Below are 25,733 nucleotides of genomic sequence, written 5' to 3'. Positions count from 1 at the left end.
TATATATATATATATATATATATAAGATTACACCTTAATGCCAAAATACCATCACTTCATAATTTCATCCTATTAGACAGTTTGCCAAAATTGTCACAATTACCATATACATACTCAAGTTATGGCCAAAAACGTGTTTTGTGAGGTCACAGAAAATGAACAAACCAACACGACTGACTTTTCATATTCTATAGCACATTTCTGTGTTCTGTTCGTAACCCAAAACCCTCTGCTAACCACAGCACCACGGATGTAATGGAAACTATTGGAAATTGTGTTGGAAATGCATTTGAATTTTTGGGGTGAAGGCTGGGTTGCCACCCTACCTGAGGAAGGAACATCTTGCCAGCTCCAAAGAGATCCCCCACCACCTTCATGCCGTTCATCAGGGGGCCCTCGATGATGTGAAGGGGTCGAGTGTAGCGGTCGACTTGAGCCCGACACTCCGCCACGTCCTCCACCACATACTTGTCTATTCCCTGGCAGCAGCAACACGGGACGGAGCATTACAGAAGAAAAGGGCAAATTATGTTTGGTTTTGATACTTCGTAACAAAGAAAGACAAGGGGAAAATAGTTTAAAATGTCAGTTGTACATTCTTTTTGTTAAAGCATTTCTGAACGGTGTCCATTGACGACTGTCACAGACTTCTTACAACACGAAACCATTTTAAACTGATGTGCTCCTATAAAACACTCTTTAGAAAAGTGATTGTCCATAACTGTAAACATTTCTTCTTTACATCTTCTCAAGAATGTTGGAGCACAACAGAGTAAGACTTTGATGATGATCAGGCAGACTCCGAGCTGAGTTCACTGAAGGATCGCGTGGCCTTTGCGGAAGCTGAACTTGTGCAAATGAGAAGTAAATAGTATTAGAGAAAGTATTAAACACTCTCAATCCACATATAAACGCACACCGCCCCATAAACTGTGTCTTTAAATGAGCTGTCAGGACTTCCATGAGGTTGTTCAGCCACCTGTAGAAGTGCTGCTAAAGATACGCACAAAACAAGATCACTCGTTACGAGCTCCGCCAACTGTTTGAAATGATATACACATCCTGTCTCCTAAGTGGGCGGAGTTATTCCGTGTTCGCCTCCCCCCATGCCCCCCTATTTAAATGTCAGTCGTAGCAGTATGTGGATGCGTTCGTCATCATGAGACCATCAGATATTACCTTAATGAGAGCGTACTCCAACCTGTCCTCCACACTCCCTTCTCTCCATTCGTCTGTCTGAACCACCTTCTTCGCTCCTTTCACGTTGTTCTGTGAATAAAAGAAGTGAAGTCAGCATCTGTCGACCAAACTGAAAGGACAACGACCCGTTGTATTATTTGTGTGTTTGTGTGTACCTGTGCGTAGGCCAGTAGTTTCTCAGTAGCCTCAGTGTCTCTGTTCCAGATGAGGTTTTCACACAGCAACAGCAGCTCTTTATCTATGTCGTCATAGACCGGCAGGTTCCCAGCATTCACTATGCCCATATCCATACCATCCTGGAGACGGGGAAGAGGACAGGCAGTGGGTGTGTGTTACAAGTAGAAAGCCCGTCTGGACTGGCATTTCCTCAGGGCCGTGAGGGGATATGGGGGTTTAACCGCCACATCTTTTTACCTTCACCTCTATGGACGGCGAGGTGTGTGGATGGATGGTTGTGCGTCAGTGTTTACCTTGATGGCGTGGTAGAGAAATGCTCCATGCATTGCTTCTCTGATGGCCTCCATCCCTCTGAAGGAGAAGGACAGGTTGGACAGACCTCCACTCACCCTGGCTCTTGGTAATGTCTCCTACACAAACACACACACACACGTTACATGTATGCATGTATGACGCGGTCCAAAATATTTTTTATGTCTTTAAGTTGTGATTATTGTGGCTGAAAATAACAAAGCATCTTTTAGGAAAAAGTATAATTTACAATTTGTGTGTACTAAAGTATTATTGTATACTTTATACTTCAGGTAGAAATCAGCAGTTCATTTCAGCAGCCACCAACAATAATTTGGAAATAATTAAAATAATTTCAAAAGTTTAGGAGCATTACCTTTTACTCTGCTAGGTAAGCATGACCTACTGTACATGGGTTCATGAGTGTCTCCGTTACAGTATCCAGTAGTAAAGTAGTCGTACGGACGAGTAGCGTGTCTGCGTAGCATGACCCCGTTTATACGCAAGTCTTTTAAATAAGGAGTGAGCACTCGACTGGATAACTGAGACTTGGATTATACTGCACGAGTTGTGTGAGAGTTTGTAAACATTTTGAGAAGTTTTTGACATTTTTAAACTCTGCCTCCATTTACTTCAATTCAACAAGACGTTTCTCTGTTTCTGGAGTCTTGGTTCAGCGTGGAGTCGCGCTAGAGCACAGGGTGAGTAATTGATATACAGATGGTCATTCTGTGGGTGAGGTATTTACTTTAAGGTACTTTGTTTTGCCCGGAATTCAGGTATAACTCAAACAACTGCCATAATCCAATGGTTACAGGTGTCCACGAATAAGAGAAGCCTAAATGTAGGAACGAAAGCTATTCAACCTTTCATTGCACATGCTTGCAAGGACTTTGAGGTTTTCCCAACGTCGAAATTTGAATGGATTTGACCTTGAAGAGCACCAGTCGTTCTACAGCTCATTGTTTGATCACCTTGATAACTTTGGTGGCTCGGATGAAGTAGATGGCGTAGTCGTTGTGTTCCTCCATGCCCGTACCGATGGTGAGGATGTTGGGGTCAAAAATGATGTCGTTGGGGTCAAATCCAACTTTGCCGACTAGCAGCTCGTAGGCCCGAGTGCAGATCTCCACTTTACGCTCTGCATCTGCGGCCTAGAGTGGAACAGCAGACATGTCAGCACATGTACGCGTGTCTTTGTGTGAGAGTGTGTGTTTGCCCCCCCTCCTCGCACCTGCCCCTCCTCATCGAAGGCCATGACCACCACAGCGGCTCCGTAGCGCTTCACAGTGGTAGCCCTGTGCAGGAACTCCTCCTCCCCTTCCTTCAGGCTGATGCTGTTGACTATACACTTCCCCTGACAGCATTTCAACCCAGCCTCGATCACTGAGAAGTTAGAGGAGTCGATACACAGAGGAACCTGGGGAGGAGACATTAACAGGTTCGTATGCTAAACTGGACATTTCCAGGAGAAAATATAGGGGGAAATAAAATGTAAGCACACAACTGACGATGATTGTTAAGGCTGTGAAAGCCCCAAGGTCAAAATGACATCTTATTAGAAAGGACAGATTTGAACACTGAAACAAGTTTGTATTCACTGCTCCCCCCCCCCCCCCACACACCAATCCTGATGCACAGGGATGCACTTTGGGCACCAATCCGAATGGACAAATAAGACAAAGGCCCGATGTTACACCCAACTGTTGTTGCTAGTTTGTGTACTGTTGATGGGAAAGAAGATTTGGGAGATGGCAGGGCCTGAGGACCCAGGGCTCCCATAGGTGAATCTCCCCAGACAGAAAAACGCTTCTCCAATTTGCAGAATATGCCATTTCTATAGCAATGCGTCAGTACAAGTGCGCCTGGCTATTATGGCTTTTAAAGGGAATGGGAGATGATACCCTGATCGCTTTAATTCATTTTAAGACCAAAATACAACCAGCTGCACCCAGATCATGCACTGTTTAACTCGCAAAAGTGCAGTTGGGCACGCTCTACATGCAGTCACGACCATGCACTTTGGATCATTTTAAACACAAGTGAGTTTGTGAAGCTGTGCTTTGAGCTGACTGCTAACATCAGCATGCTAACATGCTCACAATGACAATGCTAATATGCTATGTTTGCCAGGGATAATCTTTACCGTGCTCACTGTCTTAGTTTAGCATGTTAGCATGCTAACATTAGCAAATCAGCACGAAACACAAAGAACAGCTGATGGGAATGTCATCAGCTTGCAGGTATTTGGTCATAAACCAAACTATTGGAGAAATCTAAATTTGACCCCGACCAAAGTTGATACATTTCATCCTGAATGGACATTAATGTAGCTTTTAACTTTTGTGACAATCCATCCAGTAGCTGCTGAGATTTTTAAATTTAATTTATTATACTATATTGATCCCTTTAAGGGGGAAATTTGTCTCTGCATTTGACCCATCCCTGTATATAGGGAGCATGACAGGCGCCCGGGGAGCCAGGGGTTCAGTGTCTTGCTCAGGGACACTTCGACAAGTGACACGTCCCAGTCGAGCCAGGGGTTCAGTGTCTTGCTCAGGGACACTTCGACAAGTGACACGTCCCAGTCGAGGATCGAACCGTTGACCTTCCGGTCCCAGACAACCCTCTTAAGCCAGTGAGCCACGGTCTCCCCAAATTTCAGATATTTCCATCTGGATCAAAGTGTTGGACCCAGTGGATGTTCATTTCTCGAATATATTGTGTTGCAATATACCCAATATGGTGACATGGCACAAATATCGTTTTGAGAAATTGTATGTGTTCATTTCCACTGCCCTTACCCGACAGATGTCTGGCTCAGAAGCAATAAATTTACAAAATCGGGCCATAGCTGCTGGCCCCTCCAGCATCCCCTCATCCATGTTTATATCCAGGACCTGGGCTCCCATCTCCACCTGGGCCTTAGCAATGCTTAGAGCCTCCTGGACAACAAACAGGAACACACATACCGGATAAACTGTTGTACGCAAGCTAGAATTTCAGCTATGCTGAGGATTTGACCAAAATTTCTGACAAATGAAAAAAAATACTAATAATAATAAAAATAGTCGTCAAAATCTGTCTCACCTCATAGTGTCCTGCCATGATCAGCTTGGCAAACTTGCGTGACCCAGCCACGTTGCAGCGCTCGCCAATGTTAACAAAGTTGGTGTAAGGGCCGATCCTGAACGGCTCTAAACCTGGAAGAGACATTTTATCACGTTCACTTCTTTCTTCTTTTACAAACGGGGATTAAGAGATGGAAGGGGTTTTATTTAATATTATTTAAATGCCTGGACATTTAATAACTTTAAATCGGTTTGTTTGTTTAAAACACGTTTTGATGCAAGCCTGCTCGGGTTTTGAAGGGCTGTACAGGAAGTTCTCTAATAAAAGCCTGTATTCAAATAAGAGCCGGGGTGTGTTGCTAATGAATCTCTACTATGATTATGATTATACTAGAACTGTAATCACTATTTATATGTAAAATCGATCTCCTTTACGTATTGTTCCAATAGCTGTAAAGCTCCCGCGAATGAATCTCAAAGCTTCCCTCATATTTTCCATTTGAAAAGCCTGCTGGGAAAGAGAAAGTTTTTAATATGAAACAACTAAACAGGAAGTGTTACGTTTTCTTGACAGTGACTTAAGGTGCCCTGTGTAATCACTACACAGTGACAGACATGCTCCAAAGAAATGGATGTTAGCATGTCACCTCTTCACCTCTACTGGGTCCATACAATCGAAATTTAGAGCTATAAGTTGTAAAACAAAAGAGGAAAAAAAACACACAAACTGCTGACACTGACGACAAAAATACCAGTTGTTTTCTTGTTTGTGCCACTTTGGATTTATTCCAATAAACAAACTATCAAGCTACCGTACTCTCATAATGCCCGACAAGCCCTCGGGGCAGCTCTACTTCTTGGTCCTCTCATGTCGGACCAACTGGACGCTACAGTGACTCACTGTCACCTCCCGAGATACAATCATAGACTGTATTTAAGAAGTGGACGTAGTCTTCATGACGTCACCCATTGGTTTGTGGACTCGTACGGATCACCCCTCAATGTAAAATTTCATTTGTGATTTAAAAAAGTCAACAATAAAAGCAACACTAGTGGTTGCAGCAGTTTGTAAAATCACACATGTGAAGTGTGGATTAATTGCATTTCCCCCCCCCCTCACACGCCCACTTCACTATGAAGCTCGTTCCAGGCCTCTATGAAAAGGAAAAGACTGACGGCTCACTTCATCACGGCGAAGTGGAGATTTAAAGTCCGGTGCTGCAGACCCGCCCCCTCTGCGAGTCACACAGACACTGTGGCGCTACCCTTTCCCCACACAATGTAGATATTCTCATCTTTTTGAAAATAAATATCGTGGTTTTCATGGAAGACTATAGCCCAAAGTTCTTTGCTTTTAGTTTTCTTGAAGTTCTTTCATTAATAAATGGAAAGCAAAGTAATATTTGTCCACCCTCCCCCCCCCTTTTCTTTGCTGATCCAAAAAATGATCCGATCAGTGACTCAAAAACCGTGATCCGATCCGAACCGTGAGGTTTGTGATCCTACCAGCTTCTAATGAGTAGAGAAGTTAAGTGAACTGACTCACTATTTAAGAATTCACAGTATTTCAAGTCACCTGACCCACATGCTCTACTCACTAGTATTTTAGTATTTTATCAACCAGAACAAAAAGGGTTGTACTAGTTAAACGTCTCAGTGATAATAAGACACATATTACAGACTGCCTATATTCGGTTTGACAGCAGTCTTCACAGATGGCAACAGGTGGTTTGTAATACCTGACAGCAGCATGTAGTCTTGGTAGATATCAGCAGCAGGAACTCTTGGCTGACAGTGTTTGACTGCTTCAGATATGGCTCTGTATGAGGAAGGAGGAGGGGATCACTTTTAAACATTTTCAAAATCGCATGTTAGACTTTAAGTTTTCTTGTTAGAAAAAAGAGAGAGTGACCCGATGTGTGCTGGAGTGGTCCCACAACAGCCTCCCACAATATTCACTAGACCATCCGTAGCAAACTCCTGCAGGCAGACAAACACAAACAAACACCTCCATCAGGGTCGGCTTACTTTACTTAGCACATATTTCTTCATTTTAAATTCAGCGTTTATAAAACCAGGATGTTCTTCAGACTAATGTCTTTCTAGTTGTGGGTAGACAAAGAACAGCAGCACAATAATGTTCCACAAAGCAACACAAAGCCAACACACCAGGGAACTAAAAAAGAGATGATAAAAGCACATGATGATGTCCATGACCTTATACTTTTACAATCATTTAAAGTGAAGATCCAACATTTTGGGGAATATGTAGAACTGGACATATTCGTTCGTTGGGTTTCACGTTTCAACGTTTGGGATTCAGATATTCTTTGATTACTACCACAGGAGCTGTGGAGCACAGGAGCCCAAAGGAAAAAAAGGTATTTGCGTCAGCCCTAGAAATATGCTTATTGGCTTTCATTTTAAAAGCAAGATGAGAAAATGGATATCAATCTCATGTCGATGTGTTAAGTACAAAAGTGGATCAGGGTGGTGCCGGTTTCCTTATGTACAACATGATGTCATCGATACATCACCGCATATACACCACGCAAACAAAACTTTATAGTTACCTATAACCTATTTACCATCTGGGTCACCGTGATGATGTATAATATCTTAGCATCAAACGGCAGTTGTTACAATAAATAACTGAATAGAATGGAACCTTTAAATTGGAGGATGTTACTTCCGGAGTTTCGTCGTACCCTCCAAATGTGTTGGGAAGACCTAACAGGAAGAACAAAGATATGACATCTGTACATCATCCTGACACATGGGGCAACATAAATAAGGCTACAGGTCAATGCGTGCTACAGATGAAGAGAAAGAACAGCAGAATGTGTTAAAATGCACAAATCCAAACTAAACGTCACCGCAAGAAATACAGTCTGATTCAAACTCTGGTCCCTTGTGTGACTAGAGTTGGTGGATCATTGGATTGCATTATATTGAAAGCTGTTGGTAATATCCTGTCCCACTATGTATAGATGTCTGACAGGGTGGCCAAACATGTACCATGTTCTCTTTGATTCATAAGTTTAAATTTATAATGTATAGAAATGTATGGTTCAATTATGGAACTATACAAATAATTCCTTAAAAGGCTTTTGTGTTTTACTTTTGTTATTCAGTCTACTTCTGTTTCAACTTTGTGATTACTTTTTCATTTAAATATGTGTAAACTGTGCAAAACCTAAATAAATCAAGAAATATATTTAATGTAAGTGGCAAATTGAGTTAATATTTGATCAATACAAATACATTGTTAAAGTCAAATGTAATTTTACTCATACTTTAAGGCTTTTTCAACATTAATGACTTGAATTTATCACTGAACAAGTTAAGCTATGGGGTCAGGTACTCTAAGGACTTTGAGAAGGGGAACCCAAATCAAACAAAACCTTTATATATAACTGCTTATTTAGTTGCAAAATTTGGATTGAAGACCTGAATGTTTTGTCAAAATGTTACCACAAATCTCAAGGCTGTACTGTGCTGAAGATGTGATTAAGTTGTTTAGACTGAGTGAAGGTTACCTGCATTGGGATAACAGATAATGAAAGCTGTGGTGCTTTTTCCGATGGCCTCAATGAATGGCCTCATCTCTGTCGCCCCCAAGGCACAGTTCAGACCAATGCTGCAACACAGAGAGGGACAGAACCAGTAAGATGTATTAGGAGTAATGGGACAGAGTAGGGCTGGGCGGTATGACCAAAAATGCATATCACGGTATTTTGTAAGATTCTGGCGGTTTCACGGTATTTTTTCCCCGCGTTAAAGCATTAATTAATTAACGGCGAAAAGAAACGGCAGGCCAGCAAGCAGTGAACAGCTGTTTGTGTGGCGTGTCTTCCGTTCCGTCACTTCCTGTTTCCTTCACCTATATTCCCCTGGGTCCTAAGCCCCTCCATGGAAAGAAACGGGATTAGACCGTAGGATTTAGTTGTTAGTAGGTGTTCTTTAGGTTTATTTCGATCGATCGATAGATAGATCGATAGAATTTTATTATCAGAACAGTGAAGAAAAGGTTATCCTGAAAATGCACACTCCGGTACAGTAGGTGGCGGTATGCACTATGCAAGTTGGTTGCGATCCGCAAATGGAAGAAGAAGCCCCTTCATGTACAGCTTCTTATCACGTACATTTATAACAAATACCACACATATTACGGTAATCAGCGTTGCATATGTGTCTAACCTAAATACCGTTTGTTGTTCAGTCTTTGTTCATCCTGCATCGCTCTGCTCTGTTCTTTAATGTAACGTTACTGGAGCGACAGAGCCTCTCCCAGCTGTTAGCAGACTGTTGTTAGCGAGCTGTACCCAGCATGCAGTTCGGCGGGGAAATTTTATAAATGTACAATTATTAGTGCTACAAATTGTTTATGTGTCACAATGTGTTATGTGTTTCGGCTGTGCACCGGTATGACGGTATATGAAAAATTCATATCAAAGGGGAAATTAAAACCGGTATACCGCCCAGCCCTAGGACAGAGGTCTGTTATTATCAGAACTAATACAACAGAGTTTTGTATGTAGTACGTGTAGTTATGTGTGATGTACAGTAACTCACCATAGAGGTTTCATGTGGGATACACTCACTACAAAGGCTTCTCCTGTTTGGCCAGACAGAGTACGTCCACTCCGGTCAACGATGGTCCCTGAGATCTATACGTTCAGTGGGACAGGATGGCAAGACGGGCGTTTGAATAAGTCATCTAAACCCTGCCGAACACACTCATCCGTGTTTTAAATATTTAAAATGTCAGACTTCAAACACTCCACCCCATGCATGAACTGTTACCAGAGAGTATCAAAGAGATTATGAATAAAATATCAGTATAGACATACAAATACAGGTTTCCTTTCGTAGCTCTTCTCAAACAGCAGGTCGATGGCAAACAAGGCAGCCTGTAGAGGGAAACGTACAACGGCAGAGACATCAGTTCCTGTATATACTGTCCAACATCAGGTTATTTATATAGAAATACACACACACCGGTGCTCGCGGCGTCGTGGATTACGTCTGCTATTGACACATCACAAATAGGTTTTGTGACACGGGGCTTTGATAATATGACGTTTGAAACTTAATTAAAAAAATCGAATTGGAGCTTTGAATATAGAAAAAAAGAGATTTGGTACAGCCTTATTGAAATGTGCTCAATTGTAAGAATTTATATATTCATTTGAAAGTTATTACTAACTAAACCCCTTTCAACTGCTGCTCTCTACCTCTGTAGGGCAGAATTAAATCGTACAACAAGAGTCACTTTAGTTGACATGGTTAAACCAATCAGATGAGAGATACCTTGGCGTTGGCAGTATCAAAGATGGTTTCAACCAGAAGGATGTCTGCTCCTCCATCTAATAACCCTCTGACCTGCTCCGAGTACGCTTCTACGAGCTCATCAAATGCTGGGGAAAGCACGTACACATAACACACATTACATACTGGACATTACATTGCTATGGAACTCATTTGCATATTGGTGTCATTTTTTCCCAGCACACATTTTGACTTGCAGTAGGAAAAGCACAGGAGTTACGAACAACAACAATGGCTAGGTTCTCTGCGAGTGTAACAGTGAGCCAGCATGAACGATACAAACTGAACGTGCTGTGGTTACTTAATACAAAGTTAAATGTTAGACCTTATAAATCTCGTCTACTGAGTGGTTCTTTGTTTCCAGGCTGGACATGCATCTATAACCCCTCGTTTCCAATCTTTCAGTCACTTTACCGTGTCTAAAAACGCAGATCAAAACTAAAAATGTTTGGGCATCTTACTGATGTTCCTGAAGTCAGGTCTCTCCACAGACGGGGACACAGACAGGGTCTTATTGGTGGGACCCACTGCCCCGGCCACGTAGCGTTTACAACCTGAGAACACACACACAGATCACATTACATTACAGTCATTTAACAGACGCTTTTATCCAAATACAATTCAGATTCTATCATACTGTAGGCACAGCTACAGGAGCAATTTTTGGGGTTAAGTGTCTTGCTCAAGGACACATCGACATGCGACTTGCGGAGCCAGAGCCAGGGATCGAACCGCCGACCCTCTGATTGAAAGACGGCCCATTTAGCCACCGTCGTCCAGCAGTACATCACGGCTGATGTTACACACATGAGGAAATCCCCGGGACTCGGGGGTTGTAGTTTATCTACCGATAGCGACGTGCCGCTGCAATGCTTAAAGTTCAGCTGACCAGTTTGTTTGGCGACATCGTCGGCCGCCCTCCTCGCCAGCTCTGCAGACTCCCTGTTGAGACGATAGGCCTGCATGACAAACATACAGCGCACGTTGACATTTAAAAGCAAGAAACAAGCTTGTGACTATGTCATATTTGTATGATTATATGGTAGGGTCGTGTATTGGTCAGAATCTGATGATATGATAGGTATCATGATACGGTGGTTATTATTCAATATCGTGCGATACTCTATTGAATCTTTTTACTTTGCCTTTATTTAATCAATTGTCATTTTCAATGACGACCCAAGTCAAGTCCATACGAGACATTAGAACAGAGATACAACTATGAAACAACAGACCAAATTAAAAGTAAGGCAATTTAATGGGACTTACTTTAACTGCTTCTAGGAAATGCGTCATAGTGTCAAGAACAAACCAGCCTATGAATACAATCAGAGTATAATAATGTCTTCTTCTTTATGCAATCAGCACAGGGAGATCTGCATTTATCACAGTCACTGTAACATTAAACATCGCAGCACTACTTTCTGTGCAGTCTGAGCCGCTCTCTGCTACCAATCATTGCATGTAAATTATTAATTAAAAATCTATATTTCTTTGAGAATTGATGCATCACAAAACATGATATCGTGACACAAGTGTATCAAAATTCTTACACCTCTATTATATGTGACTTGAAACAGCCATTTATCTTGTCACTGGGGAACTGTGTGTAAAAATCCCAAAGCAAAGGAACAATACAGAATATAGAGTATCATTTACAAATACTTAAATTTCGTGGGTTATGACCCTTTAAGGCCAAAATAAATACAGGGTTTGCAAACTGACACTACCAGCTGCTTGCTGAGTGCAGGGAGTATGTTGTAGCTTCTGGTGGAGATAAGAGCAAGGTCACAGAACTAGGTGAAGAGTGCACAGACGCATGTAGTGCACGGCCTTATGATTGCCACCATGCAGGAAAACAAAGACAAAATTGCAGAACTTGATATTAAAAACTGTAACGGATGGAATGTGGTGGAATTTGCCAAAATGTGGACGCCATGCATGATTGATCCACAGTGGTCAATAGTGTCTGCCACAATACCATGTGTTCCAGTCCATAGTCTGCCTGGGCCACAGAGGTGCTGCTGAATGTGTTGGTCTCTATGATGTCAGCCCCGGCCAGCAGGTAGTCCTATAAACACAGAGAGCACAGGTCTGGACGTGGTAGACAGCAGTTCACAGTGAGGTCTGTGGATTATGCACAAGACCTGTTGAGTTTGTCAAATGTTATTCTGCACAAACTAGATTCTTTTTCACTATATTTGTACTGGGTTGGTGTCAGAAAACAACAACACGTAATACTGAAATGTACTACATGGTTGATATCATTAAGGTAAGTGAACCACAGTGCTCTGGGTGAGCGGGCCCTTTGTGTTTTCCCTGAATGAATGTACCTTGTGTATTTGGAGAATGATATCGGGCTGTGTGATGCTGAGAAGGTCGTTGTTGCCCTTCAGTGGAAGAGGGTGCTCCTTAAACTCCTCCCCCTTGAAATCTTCCTCTTCGAGTTGATGCTGCTGGATCATGGTTCCCATACCACCGTCCAGAACCATGATCCTTTGCTGCAGCACTGCCTTCAGCTCGGACTCTAACGGACATTGGCATCCTGGAACGAAAAGAGAATTCATATTCATCAGGGATTTTTACAGTTGAACACAAAAAATCTTATCGTCTTGAACCGTCTCGTTCAGAGCGAAAAACATCAAGAATATCAAGTCTTTGCGATGTAGAGAAGAGCCAGTACAAAAAACTAACGCAGCGATGTTCTCCGAAGTCATTGGAGTCCGATATGACGAACTAAGGCAACACGTACAACACGCAATATTTACCAGAACAGCGGAAGAAACACGTATACGTCAAACTCTCACCGTGTAAATTACCTCAAGCAGTCATTTTATTCAAATGACAAGTTGTTTCTTGTGTCGGAGTCATGATCACTTGACAAATTATTCAGTACTTTATCACATCCTGAAGTTTACGATGTCAGACTTTTTCAGTATAGAAGAAAGTTTGGTTTAACTGTCAGGAGTCATACTCTGGACGATAGTAACAGATGTCTCCTTCGTCACTCTACACAAATAACAAGTGCTTCTTTAGCTCCGCCGCTATTTAAAGCATTTATTAAAACATGTGTATGTCATATTTCACCAACAGAAAATGCAGAGAGCAAAGAAGTGTGTACTGAGAGGATCATAAATATATAATCAGGTCAAGATCATTCTTGGTGAGTTGCCTATAGATCTATATGAGAAGTGGCATATAGCTATGTAGGTACAATATCAAATCTGAAGTACAGGTAAGTGTGTAAGGTAAATGCAGTTTCTTCGTGATCATGTCCACGATATCTGCACGTAATGTCCCATTATGTTCCGTAAATCGGAAAAAAAAGAGCACAGAAGAATGATTTAGGTATAGCCTTGGATATGATGAAAACATAAACTTGAGGCTTTGGAAAGACTTCAGACTGGATGTTTGAGACCAATGTCAACATTTGAGAAATAATCCATCAGGCGATATTTGAACCCTTAACCAGAACAGCTTGATCCCTTATATTCTTACGAAAGGATACCAGGATAGGAGTAGATTGGATATGGACAAACTGTGTGATGGAGGCAAAAGATCTGTGATAAGTAAATATGGTCTGATGCACTGGGCCAGCTGATTGATGGGCTCACATCCACAGGCTGCGATGACTACAGGGATTTCATCAACTGCTGTATAGACTTGCACTGATTGAATGACATACATACCGATATGAATTAAAAGATGTTGCATATTAAATATATAAAACAGGAAAAAAAATTGACAGCATAATAAATTATTCCCATTATGAATGAAATTATGAACAGAGAAATACACTTTTTGATTTCCAGACCCTTGTCCTGAACAGCTGTTTGTGTGTTATGTTGTCTTTCTGGCCAGATTAACATCTCTGCGTTACACCGTTTCATTTATACAATGATGTACGTATATACATGTATAAAACTATTCTGGAATAAATGTTCTCTCATAGCAAACTCTACACAAAATTAAAGCTGCGAGCAGCGATGAACGGGCCCTCGCAATCTGCAGCGCGTCGGGGGTGGCGGCGGGACTCCGGCCTGCGCCTCCGAGATCGTCCGCGACCGAGACGTTTTCAGTCCCGCGTGGACCGCCTGATGCTGGAAATGATGCTTTGCAAATAGTCTGATGCTTCCTGTATCCTCTGCCTAGCGCTACAGAATGTGTGCAAACATGCATCATGTGTCAAATGTAAACCACATGGTGTAAAAGTCATGTAAATCGGAGGTGTTTATCACAAAACGCAGATTTCCTTTGGCCAGCAGGTGGCGCTGTGAGTATTAGGGGAAATTAGCTTGTAGACGTCCTCAGGCCATGAGTGTTATCAAGCATGTGAAGTTTGAGACCGTTTGGAACAAGTCCAGCTGAGTTACATCAGCTTTTTTCATGGGGAATCACGTAAAGTAGCCGCCCGCTACGGCTAAACGATTCCGTCAAACGTAAAGCTTTTGATAACTTTTAATCACAACGGTCTTGACATGGTACTGAGAAAATTTAAAGTTGATCTGATGAAGTCCCTAGGAGGAGTTCGTTAAAGTATAGCGACTAGAAATAAGCCAAATTCTATGGAAAAATGACAAAAATGAAGATTGCCGACTTCCGGTAGGGTTTAGAGCATGGTCCCAAGAGACTTATATTTAAGTCTCCATATGATACATGTGCCTATCAAGTTTCATACATGTAGCTCACATGTAGCGCTGGGGCTGCTCTTTTGAAATATTGTAGGGGGCGCTATAGAGGCAATCTAAAACGGACGATTAAAAGAAATCATAGAAAATATTTCTTCCAATGACCTTTGACACATGTACAAATTTGCATGAGTTTGAGCATCCCATGTCACTAAACCATCAGCTTCCTTTTTCATGGCGAACAATGCGTTGCCACGGCAACAGCGTTGTACGAAAATGCACAATATTCATGATAATGCATCATCAATGTCTTAAGGCTATCCTTACCAAATTTGACACTCATCAGGTCACCTGGCTAGGACTAAAGAAAAGTATAAAATATGACATTTCCTTTAGCCAGTAGGCGGCGCTATGAGTTATTGAATTTTTTTCAATTGAAATATGTTCAAGCTTGAAGTAGCATCATGCATAAGAAGTTTTATGCGGATTGGATAATGTACCTTGGAGTTATAACAACTTATAAGAATTTATTTTTTCAAAAACAATGAGGCAAAATGGTCGCCACGCCACGTCAAGGTTCTTCGATGAAAGCGCGTGATTTTGATAACTTTTAATCACAAAGGTCTTAAGAGCATCCTGACCAAAGTAGAAGTTGATCGCTTAAAATCTCTAGGAGTTTGTTAGAGTACGAAAGCTAAAATCGGCAAAAAGTGACAAAAAGCACAACTTCGTGGGTTTCCTGTAGCGCCCCCTAGTGGTTGAATGCAAAACAATTCCCAGGGTATGTTACAGGATGCGATGTGCACATATGCTGCAAATTTTGTAATTTTAGGACAAACGGTTGAGAAGTTATGTGTATTGATATTAAGCCATGCCTCTAAGAAGTTTATTGGTCCATAACTTGTAAACGCTAAGAGTTATCAGAAAGCTTTTGATAAATTTTGATGATCTAAATCCAATAATGATCCACTGCAGATTTGATAGCAATCGGACCCAGCATGTAGGAGGAGCTTGCAAAAATGTGTTTTTCACTCAATTCAAAATGGCGGAAAATGTAAGTAGGCGGAGCTTAGGGGTCTGATTGGCTTTTTTGTAGATCTAGCTCAAGTGGACATGTGTGTCAAATTTCAAGTCAATCGGACAAACTGACCGAGGGGCCTCGCCGGTCCGAACTGTAGGGGGCGCTAGAGAGCCATTTTTTTTTACACACAAATATGCAAATTTTGGCAGCAGAGTTTCTACACCAGACCTGACAGGTGTGCAAAATTGGTGAGTTTTCATGGATGGCAAGTACCCCTACAAGCTCCATCCCCACAAAAATAAAAAGCAGAATAATAATAACCCCTAGAGTTTCAATAGGGCCTCGCTGGCCCGACGTTGTCGGTTGCTCGGGCCCAAATAAACTGTCGCATCCGGTTACAGTCCATGTCAAAGTTAGCTCGTGTAACTTGTCGCCTCCGCCCCACTCACGGACACCCACGTGTCACAAGTGGACAGCGGTGAGTTCAATAAGATACGTACACAGAGCTAGCATTGCAGGCTAACAGCTAACCGTTAACCATACAGTCCACGCTGGTAACTGTAGGAAAGCCACCGCTGTGTATTTACCCGCTTCTGAAGAGCGTTGAATGACATTAGTCGGACCCATCTTGTGGAGAGCACGCCTTGAAAACAGCCCTACGGTCCGTCTGCTGACCAAGGAGTTAATATTTGCAGCTTAAACCTTTCACAACCAACCGGCTCTTCTGCTTCAGGCTCATCAGCAGCGCGAGGTTGCTTGAGGTCCGCCCGCAACAACATCTACACTTCCGGCCAGAGTCCTTCACAATAAGAGCTTCACCACAACTCAAATCATTTTCTCACCTACAACCCAGCAATAACGTAAAAAATTCACATTCACGGCATTTGAACATTTTGCTTCAAAAGCTGTATTTATCATAATTCAAAACCGCTGGGTTCTATAATTGAAGAGAATAACACGTGTTGCTGTAGTGGCGCTGGCCACTACTTCTTTCCATCAGCAGAGAGCTAGAAGCAGTGACAACTAACCCGCTGCAGTGATTACACGAACAAAGAGTTAAGCTCCTCCTAATGGTCTCCTGCAGGTGTTAAAAGAAATGACCTGTGTGTCCCACAACAACACAGAGCACAGAGAAAAACCTCACACTAGATATTAGAAATGTCAACACACTGTGATGTTATAACAAACATTTTTCTTCACAATGTGTAATGGTAAACCTCTGATTAATGCTGAATTGTCTCGATACTTAAAACACCTGTATATACTGTATATAAGAAGTATTAGGCACTCCTTTTGTCAGACAATCAAATCAAATCAAAGAGACACTGAAAAGCTGCTCTCATTGTATAGAGATGACAATAAACACACTCACACACGTTTATTCACACACAGCCACATAGAGAACATGTATTTTTGTCCTGTTGGTTTGTTTGTCTGGTGTTTAACAGACTTTAAAGTGATTTTCGATGTGATAGCACCACCACGTGGCTGATTACGTAGTACTTTATATTCTGACTGATAATTCCTGAAACATGAGGTCTAACATCTAACTTTGCTTTTCCTGGATTCCTTTGTTAATAATAAATCCCAAACAGGTTTTCTGTTATGTAAACTTCTCACTGTACAACACATTTTTATAATCTCACGAGAGAAAAATCGACATCAGAAGCACTGCAGAGGACTATTTCGTCAAAATAAAAGACCCTCACAGATTCTGTCCAGTTCACAGGATTTTAAGGATGTGAACTTTATTTATTTAACACCTGCAAGAAGAACTGCAATGCTAGGACAATAACAATAAGCATGAATTTAAAAACAAGTTCCAGTGAAGCCAAGTGAACCAGGGTCTTAATAAGAAAGTAACTGAAATGTCTCTGTATTATCTCCTTCCTGTCTGCTTGTGTGGCAGGTGGACGGACACATCCCACTGCAGCAACACATTCATGTTAGAATGAGGCTGAGACTAGTAGAGGAGAAGAAACATGACTAATTCATTAAATAACACAGTGCATCTGGTCCTTGTGCATAAATGTATGTTACAATTCTAATGCCACTGTGATGTCCATATCAAATCAAACAAACATCACATAATTCATATAGCAATAATTACATTATTACTATATGAATTGCATGTGATGTTCAAGCTGTTGGTTTAGAGATCTGACATATTTGTATCTGCAACAGAGGGAGGTCCTTTCTTTGTCTGTTTGTAACTTGTATGATCCATAGCTCTCTAAGAATTCACATAGTGGTGTGTTAATATTTATTCCTTTATTCAAAAAATGGATACACGGTAACTGTTCCCTCGTGTTGCTGTGAACCTGGAGGCAGCAGGTGCATGAACGTGATCCGTCTGGGCCCTGTGACTCTTGGAGGATGCAGCAGGGTGGACGTCCAGCTCTCTCGTGTATCAGTCACATGTCAGATATTAAAGGTGTGGTAGCAGTCCTCCACCACCTGACGGTGCATCAGAGCAAAACACAGCAGGAAGAGATTTACAAACTGAGCGGAATAAAGGAAGGAAGAAGAGCTGGAGGAGATGATGGACCTCCATGACAGCAGATGCACGTACCTGATGAATTAGTGGAAGAACCTTCAATGACTTCTTATCATATCATCATCATATCTAAAGGAGGTAACTGTGGTGATTGAGCCCACTGATGAAAGTATTGATATATTTGCAGTATTATGAACTCGGTGTCTGTGGTGATATTCCATGATTACAATAGAAACTTAAATCTACCAGGACTCAAATGTTAGGATGACACTTTGATTCAACTAAAACTTTGGCTATGTAATGTAAAGATTAAGACAATCTAAACATATGATGTACAACCTACTAAGTCAAAATCATAACATAAATCAGCCTTTTTTACATAAAAATATGAAAGTAAAATGAAAGGTCAATCCCATAATTGTGACTTTAAAAGTCAATGTTTTGACAGAATATGGATATTCTGTCAAATGGACCATGATGGTGTATGTCTCTGCTTGATGCTGCCATAGCTACCAGTCATAACTCAAAGGAACTGACATTCATTCCTTCACTGGTTCGTTCAGCACTCGTTCATCTGTTCGGGATGAGAATCAGTGAGATTGGGCTCTTTAGTGCAGTACGGATACACGAAGGAGACCGTTGACTCAGAACCTGGACTGAGAGGAACAGGTTGTAGCTGTAGAAGAGGAGCAGCGTGTCGCTGGGCGCAGGTGCACATGATACACACTGAAGGAACCCTTGAAGGAGCCGAGGTCTTCTGAAGCTTCCACCGTGTAAGTAAGGAACACTTTGTTTTATTCCTTCATCAGCACTACAGAGAGCATGTTAACTTTATATTACTGGAACATCCTGAGCTTCATAAAGACGGACTAGTGAGGTGACATAACATCTCCATGACACGGTGAGATCATAAGAATCACCAACCGTCAGGACGAGTGACCCAATGCTCCAACATACAGGTACATCATTTTGTTGACAGGAAGACAGTTTCTACAATTCAATTTTCCTTCAAAGTTCAATTTTCCTTTTCAGCTGATGTTTAATATCAATACATCTAGAAAAATACATTTAAAACATTTCTGCCAGAGTTATGACGGCATGTCAACAGTCCAAAGAGCAGACCACGCATGTCAGTCTGCAGAGTCCAGATCCAGTGAGTTAGTCGTCCTGGGGCGCCCCCTTCAGACTGGACCTGTGCTTCTTCTGGTCCGCCTGGCCCATAGCGCGGTACAGTTTTTTCCGTGCCTCCTTCTGTCTCTTCAGCTTGGCCTCCTCCAGCTTTTCCTTTTGCTGCAGGAACTCCTTGTGTTTGGCGTGCTGCATCGTGTGGGCTTTCTTCCTCTTGTAGTTGTGGACCGTGCTCAGAGCGTGGAGCAGGGCCACCACCTAAAGGAACGGGACGAGAAGAGTGACGCTGAGAGACGAAGCCATGTTTCACTACAGGGAGTAGTCCTGATCAGTTACGGTACCATTTTAATGGTGAGATATGCACACACTGGACTCGTTCTGGTGTCAGACCAGAACAAATCAGTCACAAACACTCCGTCCTAACTACGGATGGAGCGGCCACACTGAGCCTGTAGAGTCTGCTTCTGCTCACCTTCTTCTCGTGGGGCTCTCTGATCACACTGGGCCTCCTCAGATCTCTGGGCGTCTTTCCTTTGGGTTGCTGCTGTTTGGGTTTGCTCTTGAAGGGCAGGGCCTTCTGGAGCTCCTTGGGGATGTGGAGGCGGTTGAAGTGCCTTGGGGCTCGGACCACCGGCTGGAAGGAAAAATAATGGATATGCACACATCAAGTGAGCATTTCTATTCTGCGTTAAGTACAGCTCTACAGATGTCAAGCCAGCCAGCACTAGGCCTGTCATGATAGCGACTCATGTTGGAGGACACACTGCCGCAGAAATAGTTGCGATTATTTTCAATAAGAGACAAAAAAAAGGCAAAAACATTCTTATTAAAGTGTACACTGAAACTGATCAGGAGTCTACTCCACCTTGTACAGAGAGTCCGCGTTGGGTTTGTTGCGGATGCCCAGGTCGTGTTTGAGCTGCCCCAGGGTCCTCATGCCCGCCCAGCCGTCCTTCTGACCGGCGGGCAGCAGCAGAGATGTGACGGGGTTGTAGAGCTGAGGAACGGACACCGGAAACCAGGAGCGCAGGAACACGACGTCTGCACAACAACAGAACACACAGAAACAAACACAGAGGAGTCCGTTCAGAAGCAATACGTCGCTGTGTGATGTGTCCTTACACTTCTGCATAATGACCATGAAATAAAGACAATCACGCTGGAGATGATAAGTAACTTTACTTCATGTAAGCTTTACTGCATGGTCGGCAAAATAACAACATAACAGACACTCACCACTCATGAGCAGACGGTCCTCAAACGTGGCTCTGTAGGCTCCTGTTGGAGTAGACAGCGCCTTCTTGATCTGACCTCTGACCCCAGATACTGTTCGCACGGAAGCGCCTTCGAATTTCGCCACCTCCAGCACGGTGTTGAACATGCCCTGTGAGACGGAGGGAGGAGTCAACCACAACACATCAGCAGCAGGATTCAGATCATAGAACTGCTCCTTCACATTGGCCTCTGCACTGGAGCAGAAAGCAGTCGTGTGGAATGCGTTTCATTTATCAAGTATGTTTGTATTGTCACATGTCATTTTTTTGGTTCTGTTAATCCAAGACAAGTTTCTCTTCTGGCCTCTTTAGTTATGAAGAATAAAAACCATGGATGTGTGTTAGCAAGAATGTGCCGATACGTATCATGATACAGGGGTTAGGGTTCAATATACTGTGATATACACCGAGGCGATGTACTGTGGGTTTAAGAAATGAAATGTTATGAAAAGCATCATAGTATAAAGAACACACACTATGCATACAATCTGAGAAATAGTTTTTAGAAAACCTTTTTATGCAATCTGAACAATGTGTAACATCATGGCACTACTTTCTGTGGCATCTGACCAGAGGAATTAACATCTGATTTGATCAGTAGAATAATAAAATGAATAGCTTGGATTGCAGGATTCTTTAGGTCAACATGATATCTAGGGTTAAAAGTCCCCCACCTTAATGAAGGAGGTGTTCTTGAAGATCTTGTAGGGGTAGCCGATGAGCTTGAGCTTCTTCACTACAGTCACTGACTTATCCAGGTCCAGGATCACTCCTGTGGCTGCAATACGGAAATTAGCCTGCAGAAAGAAAAGGGGAATTCATTGTTCAGCTTATAATAACTGAATAATCACAATGACCATAGCCCCCAAAAACATTCAAAGCAGATATTTAAATAAAATCTACATTTTTTAATGATTTGAATTTTGTGTTTTTATGCAAATAACCTCTATAGATGACAAGGATAACATTCATTATTATTTAATTAATTCATTAATTAATGAATTAATGAATTAATGAATGAATTAATGAATTAATTAATGAATTAATTAATGAATTAATTAATGAATTAATGAATGAATTAATGAATTAATTATTGAATTAATTATTTAATTAATGAATTAATTATTTAATTAATGAATTATTTAATGAATTAATTAATGAATTAATGAATTAATGAATGAATTAATGAATTAATTAATGAATTAATTAATGAATTAATTAATGAATTAATTAATGAATTAATGAATTAATTAATTAATAGGCCTAAACTTTCCATTTCGGAGAAGTAAGTTTGGCTTTTGGGGAAGTAAAGCGTGTAAGCGTGTTGCCCGGAGGCCCAGTGGCCCAGTGGTGGCTGTCGAGGCTCCTGGTTGTTTGTAGGGCTTCTGCTTTATTGACAGAAGGGTTTCTCAGCAGTCTCCAGATCAGAATGCTCGCCATCTAATCACCGATGCTAATCTCCAAATGTCAGAAGTTCTTGATACCAAGTCACAGCATGGAGTGTTCTGTGGTGTTCCTCCAGGTCTTGGAGTCTTCATGTAGTATCTTGCAGTGATTTTTGACCATTTGTAATCAAAACTTATTGAAATAGTCAAATGTATAACCAACTGTGTAGAAAATGGAATCAACCTAAAAACTGCAGAAACTTATGAGAACTAATTGAGTCAATATTAAAAAAGGGGGGGGGGGGGGGTGGAAGAGGTTAATGCCTTATTCCATTTAGCCGAGGTTTTTTTCCGAGTTGGAGTCACACAAGAGTTCCATTTTACAAACAACAAATAGTATTTTTACCATTTTACCATCAGGGTAACTGAACCAGCTGTTGGCAGTGATCCAGACCGCTGTGACCAGAGTGAGTCAGTGCTTACCTTAGCTCCTGCTACTGTCTGCACAGCCAGGAAGCCGGTTCCCTGTGGTGTCACAGGACCTTCAGGGAGACAGAATACCGGTTATTGTCATCACATACAGAAATCTAGGAGACGTTTTTACCATCGTTTGTTCATACCATTACATTTTTTTTACTTCTAAGATATATTTAAACTAATATAGTTGTAATATTTCTGTCTGTTTCTGTCCTGATAACGGTTGGTGTCCCTGGTAGATCTTTCTATATCAGAATGTTGTCAAACCAAACCTGATCTTGAAATCAATGAAGCAGCAGAAGACTCTAGTTAAAGCTACTACCAGGAACTTTCACTTAGTGTTGATTTTGGTGGTCTGTGTTACGAAAGTGGTAGTGTCTACAAGCGCCAGAGTCCTCTACAAAACCTCATCCAACTGCAGCAGGGGCTGCCAGTCTGCCCCGCTCAGTCCTGGTTCTCCCGTGCCCCCCTTCCCTCCACTGTTGTGGACTGGTGCTGCCCAGTCCCCGCTGGAGTCTGAGCGGAAACAGCTTCTGGTGAACCTGCATGATTCTGTCTGTTCAGACTCGGTGGCACCGACGACGAGCATTCAGAACAACTATATAGAAGTATTTTCTCTCCGATGGTCTCGTTTACTCATGTAGGTCATAAAGAGGCATCAGTATTACATTGAGACCGTTTCCTAACTAGTATAAAGTTCCTCGCAGCAACTTTAAGGCCTGCATCTACATACAGGAAGTATTAGCAGCACACACAAACTGCCTAATGATGCATATCAGACATCTTCAGATGAACATCAACCATTCACAGAGCGGTATTTACTCAGAACACATCTTAGCAGAGGTCCTACTATGTCACGATATGGAGCTGTATCAGCACAAAGACATGTAGAGGGGGTTGTCAGCCATCAATAGCACTTCTAAAGTATGAACAGAAATATAAATGGATATTTTCAGCCTTAATCACTTTATCCTGTGCATGTAAACACAGCCATTCAGGAAAGAAGAAACAACAATCGGTCACCGACTGTACACCAGCACTGCAGCGTGCAGCGTGCTCCAACGCCGTCTTACCCCAGATGGAGGCTCCACAGTGCATGTGCTGCGGGGTGTATTTGAGCAGGCGGTGGCGTCCGTTGTGGTCCTCAATGTGGTACAGCGGGATGGTCTGGAAGCGCCGCCAGCCTAGTGACAGGATGAGGGGGTCCCGCGTCTTCAGGATGCGGTTATACCAGCGGTGTTTCTTCAGCCGCATCTGACACACACACAGACTTAATGTATGCTCACCCTTATCAAGTGTGATCAAGAAGACCTCAGGGGGCTATAGCATGAACGGGCTGATAAATAAATGAATACAAATATACACTACTTGTAGTGTTACTTACAGTTCAGGTGTTGTGTAGTGTGGTTGCATGAGGTACTCGTCCATAGTCGGTGTGTTACTACAGTAGATGACAGCAGCATCAGCACAGGAGCAGAGCAGTGTACTGCTGTGGACCTGTTGCACCTCATAAAAGCTTCGTGCTCACTGCATATGATGCGTGTTCAATATTTCACCGGTTCATCTCGCAGAGATCTCTGCCGGTTGAATTGATCTGTGCTCTCATCAACGCCACCAGACGCTGGTGAAATCACTATTGTTGACTTTGGTGAATTCAGACGAACAAAAGTCACACAACAAATGCACCGATGGAGGGTTAGGGTTAGAGTCCCCGAGGGGCCGCAGTAGACCAGAGACTCCTGTGTTCTGCTTTTTCAATGGGGTATGGTGACTTTTAGCAAAAGCATAGACAACGGCCTCAGTTCCCCATCAGAGAGGGCCGTCTGTCTGCAAAGTAATACTCTAAATAAAGCGTACACTGGTATCGATCTAAAATAGGTCCCCAGCAGTACATTGCTCTGCTCCCGTGCTGATGCTCCAAACTCCACCTACTGGGGACAAGTAGCTCATACAACCCCACTGCAAAACATGTCAACTATCCACTAACATCCACTTTAACATCAATTGAAATGAACACATGTTCATGGTCTGAATGAAGGGGGAATGTGAGGTCACTTGATAGGGGTGAGGGAGTACCTCGACAACAAAGGTTCAGGTAACCAGTGTTCATTTGCAGTAGCAACTGATTCAAAGTACTACTGGTAGATGTGACGTGCACTAAGCTGATGTAGAGCCTGATTAGACTTACGTCCAAGTCACATCTGTGTATAAACATTACTGATTGACACTGGATGAAAATACACAGGATGCTAATCAGTTCTCCCTAATTGTGCCGTTTCCATGTGAGCTGTGGGTGTGACGCACAGCTCACATCCTCTGCACACGCAGCCACTTGAATATATTATCATGGAGTCCAGCATCTCCTCTCCAATTATATGGTGAAATGAATAACATCATTAACAGGATTGCCATCTAAAATGCATCATCTGTATATCTTAAATCTGAATTACAGGACATCCAGGGACTATACGCAGTCATGAGCAGAAGCAGACGTACCTGCAGGTATCCTACGTTGCCCTCAGCCGAGCCCAGACCTCCGAGGATGATGGGATAGTGGGGATCAAAGTTGGTGACAAACTCGCAGGGAAGGGAGGAGATTTCTAATCGGACGTACATTCCTGGTCGGAAGCCTTCGTACTGCACTCTGGTCTCGTCGTCCACATCCTCGAACTCTGCCCTGTTCAGCTGAGGACAGGAGGTGGAAACAAGCCGGGGCCGTATGAATTACCAATGCTACTATTAATGTTTCACCATTCATCCTTCTGAGGACTTTCTGTGTCATGAATGAGTTGGAGCAGCCGCTGTGTATGGCACAACGTGTGAGGTACCTCGGCCTGCTTCTGCATCTCCTCCTTCAGGTCATCAAAGTAAGTGGCGTCTCCGTCATCGTACTCTGAATTGAATCTCTCCTTCAGCCTCTGTTTCTTCTCCAGACGCTTGTTCTTCTGGACCTCATCGTCGTCCACCTTCACCACACTCGCTTCGTGAACATCATCATCATCATCATCGTCGTCATTTTCACTTTTCTGCTGATCACAAGTTATACAAGATAAAACATCATCCTCCTGACAATTGGTCAAATGTAAAAGCTTTAAAGCACATAAAGTCACAGAAAATAAGAAGTCAAATATTCTGTGTTTGGGACCCATTCAGCACTTCAAATGATCCGATGAAGGTATAGAGAAGAGCAACACACACAGCTCTTTAGTTCACCCACACACACACACTCACAGCTCTTTAGTTCACACACACA

The 25,733-nt window shown here is 42.4% G+C and overlaps 2 protein-coding genes across 3 annotated transcripts in view; both read right to left on the bottom strand.

Annotated features, from left to right (window-relative positions):
* Positions 1-16,481, bottom strand: part of mtr (5-methyltetrahydrofolate-homocysteine methyltransferase) — a 38,920-nt gene extending 22,439 nt beyond the window's left edge. The window contains exons 1-20 of one of the 2 annotated variants that reach the window (XM_031877768.1): positions 16,307-16,481; positions 12,404-12,615; positions 12,052-12,141; positions 10,960-11,029; positions 10,532-10,624; positions 10,053-10,159; positions 9,593-9,652; positions 9,315-9,409; positions 8,279-8,379; positions 7,408-7,469; positions 6,652-6,719; positions 6,479-6,558; positions 4,759-4,871; positions 4,473-4,613; positions 2,903-3,088; positions 2,643-2,822; positions 1,671-1,787; positions 1,356-1,496; positions 1,180-1,269; positions 327-479 (exon numbers count right to left, since the gene is read on the bottom strand). In XM_031877768.1, coding sequence (XP_031733628.1) covers positions 327-479; positions 1,180-1,269; positions 1,356-1,496; positions 1,671-1,787; positions 2,643-2,822; positions 2,903-3,088; positions 4,473-4,613; positions 4,759-4,871; positions 6,479-6,558; positions 6,652-6,719; positions 7,408-7,469; positions 8,279-8,379; positions 9,315-9,409; positions 9,593-9,652; positions 10,053-10,159; positions 10,532-10,624; positions 10,960-11,029; positions 12,052-12,141; positions 12,404-12,615; positions 16,307-16,346 — 2,199 coding nt within the window. In that variant the 5' untranslated portion in view covers positions 16,347-16,481. Of the gene's footprint in view, positions 1-326; positions 480-1,179; positions 1,270-1,355; positions 1,497-1,670; positions 1,788-2,642; positions 2,823-2,902; positions 3,089-4,472; positions 4,614-4,758; positions 4,872-6,478; positions 6,559-6,651; positions 6,720-7,407; positions 7,470-8,278; positions 8,380-9,314; positions 9,410-9,592; positions 9,653-10,052; positions 10,160-10,531; positions 10,625-10,959; positions 11,387-12,051; positions 12,142-12,403; positions 12,616-16,306 lie in introns of those variants that run through there. The other variant, XM_031877769.1, reaches the window with a different exon arrangement.
* Positions 16,482-17,854: 1,373 nt separating this feature from the next.
* Positions 17,855-25,733, bottom strand: part of bms1 (BMS1 ribosome biogenesis factor) — an 18,061-nt gene continuing 10,182 nt past the window's right edge. The window contains exons 9-17 of the mRNA XM_031877778.1: positions 25,309-25,629; positions 24,977-25,165; positions 23,554-23,734; positions 22,487-22,545; positions 21,293-21,415; positions 20,581-20,728; positions 20,210-20,385; positions 19,817-19,978; positions 17,855-19,602 (exon numbers count right to left, since the gene is read on the bottom strand). Coding sequence (XP_031733638.1) covers positions 19,375-19,602; positions 19,817-19,978; positions 20,210-20,385; positions 20,581-20,728; positions 21,293-21,415; positions 22,487-22,545; positions 23,554-23,734; positions 24,977-25,165; positions 25,309-25,629 — 1,587 coding nt within the window. The 3' untranslated portion in view covers positions 17,855-19,374. The remainder of the gene's footprint in view (positions 19,603-19,816; positions 19,979-20,209; positions 20,386-20,580; positions 20,729-21,292; positions 21,416-22,486; positions 22,546-23,553; positions 23,735-24,976; positions 25,166-25,308; positions 25,630-25,733) is intronic.

The sequence above is a fragment of the Anarrhichthys ocellatus genome, unplaced genomic scaffold (assembly GCF_004355925.1).
Source record: "Anarrhichthys ocellatus isolate YVR2014 unplaced genomic scaffold, GSC_Weel_1.0 scaffold148, whole genome shotgun sequence".
In the NCBI taxonomy this organism is placed as follows: Eukaryota; Metazoa; Chordata; class Actinopteri; order Perciformes; family Anarhichadidae; genus Anarrhichthys; species Anarrhichthys ocellatus.
Note: the sequence above shows the minus strand (reverse complement) of the source record. Positions and strands in the feature narration are given on the sequence as shown.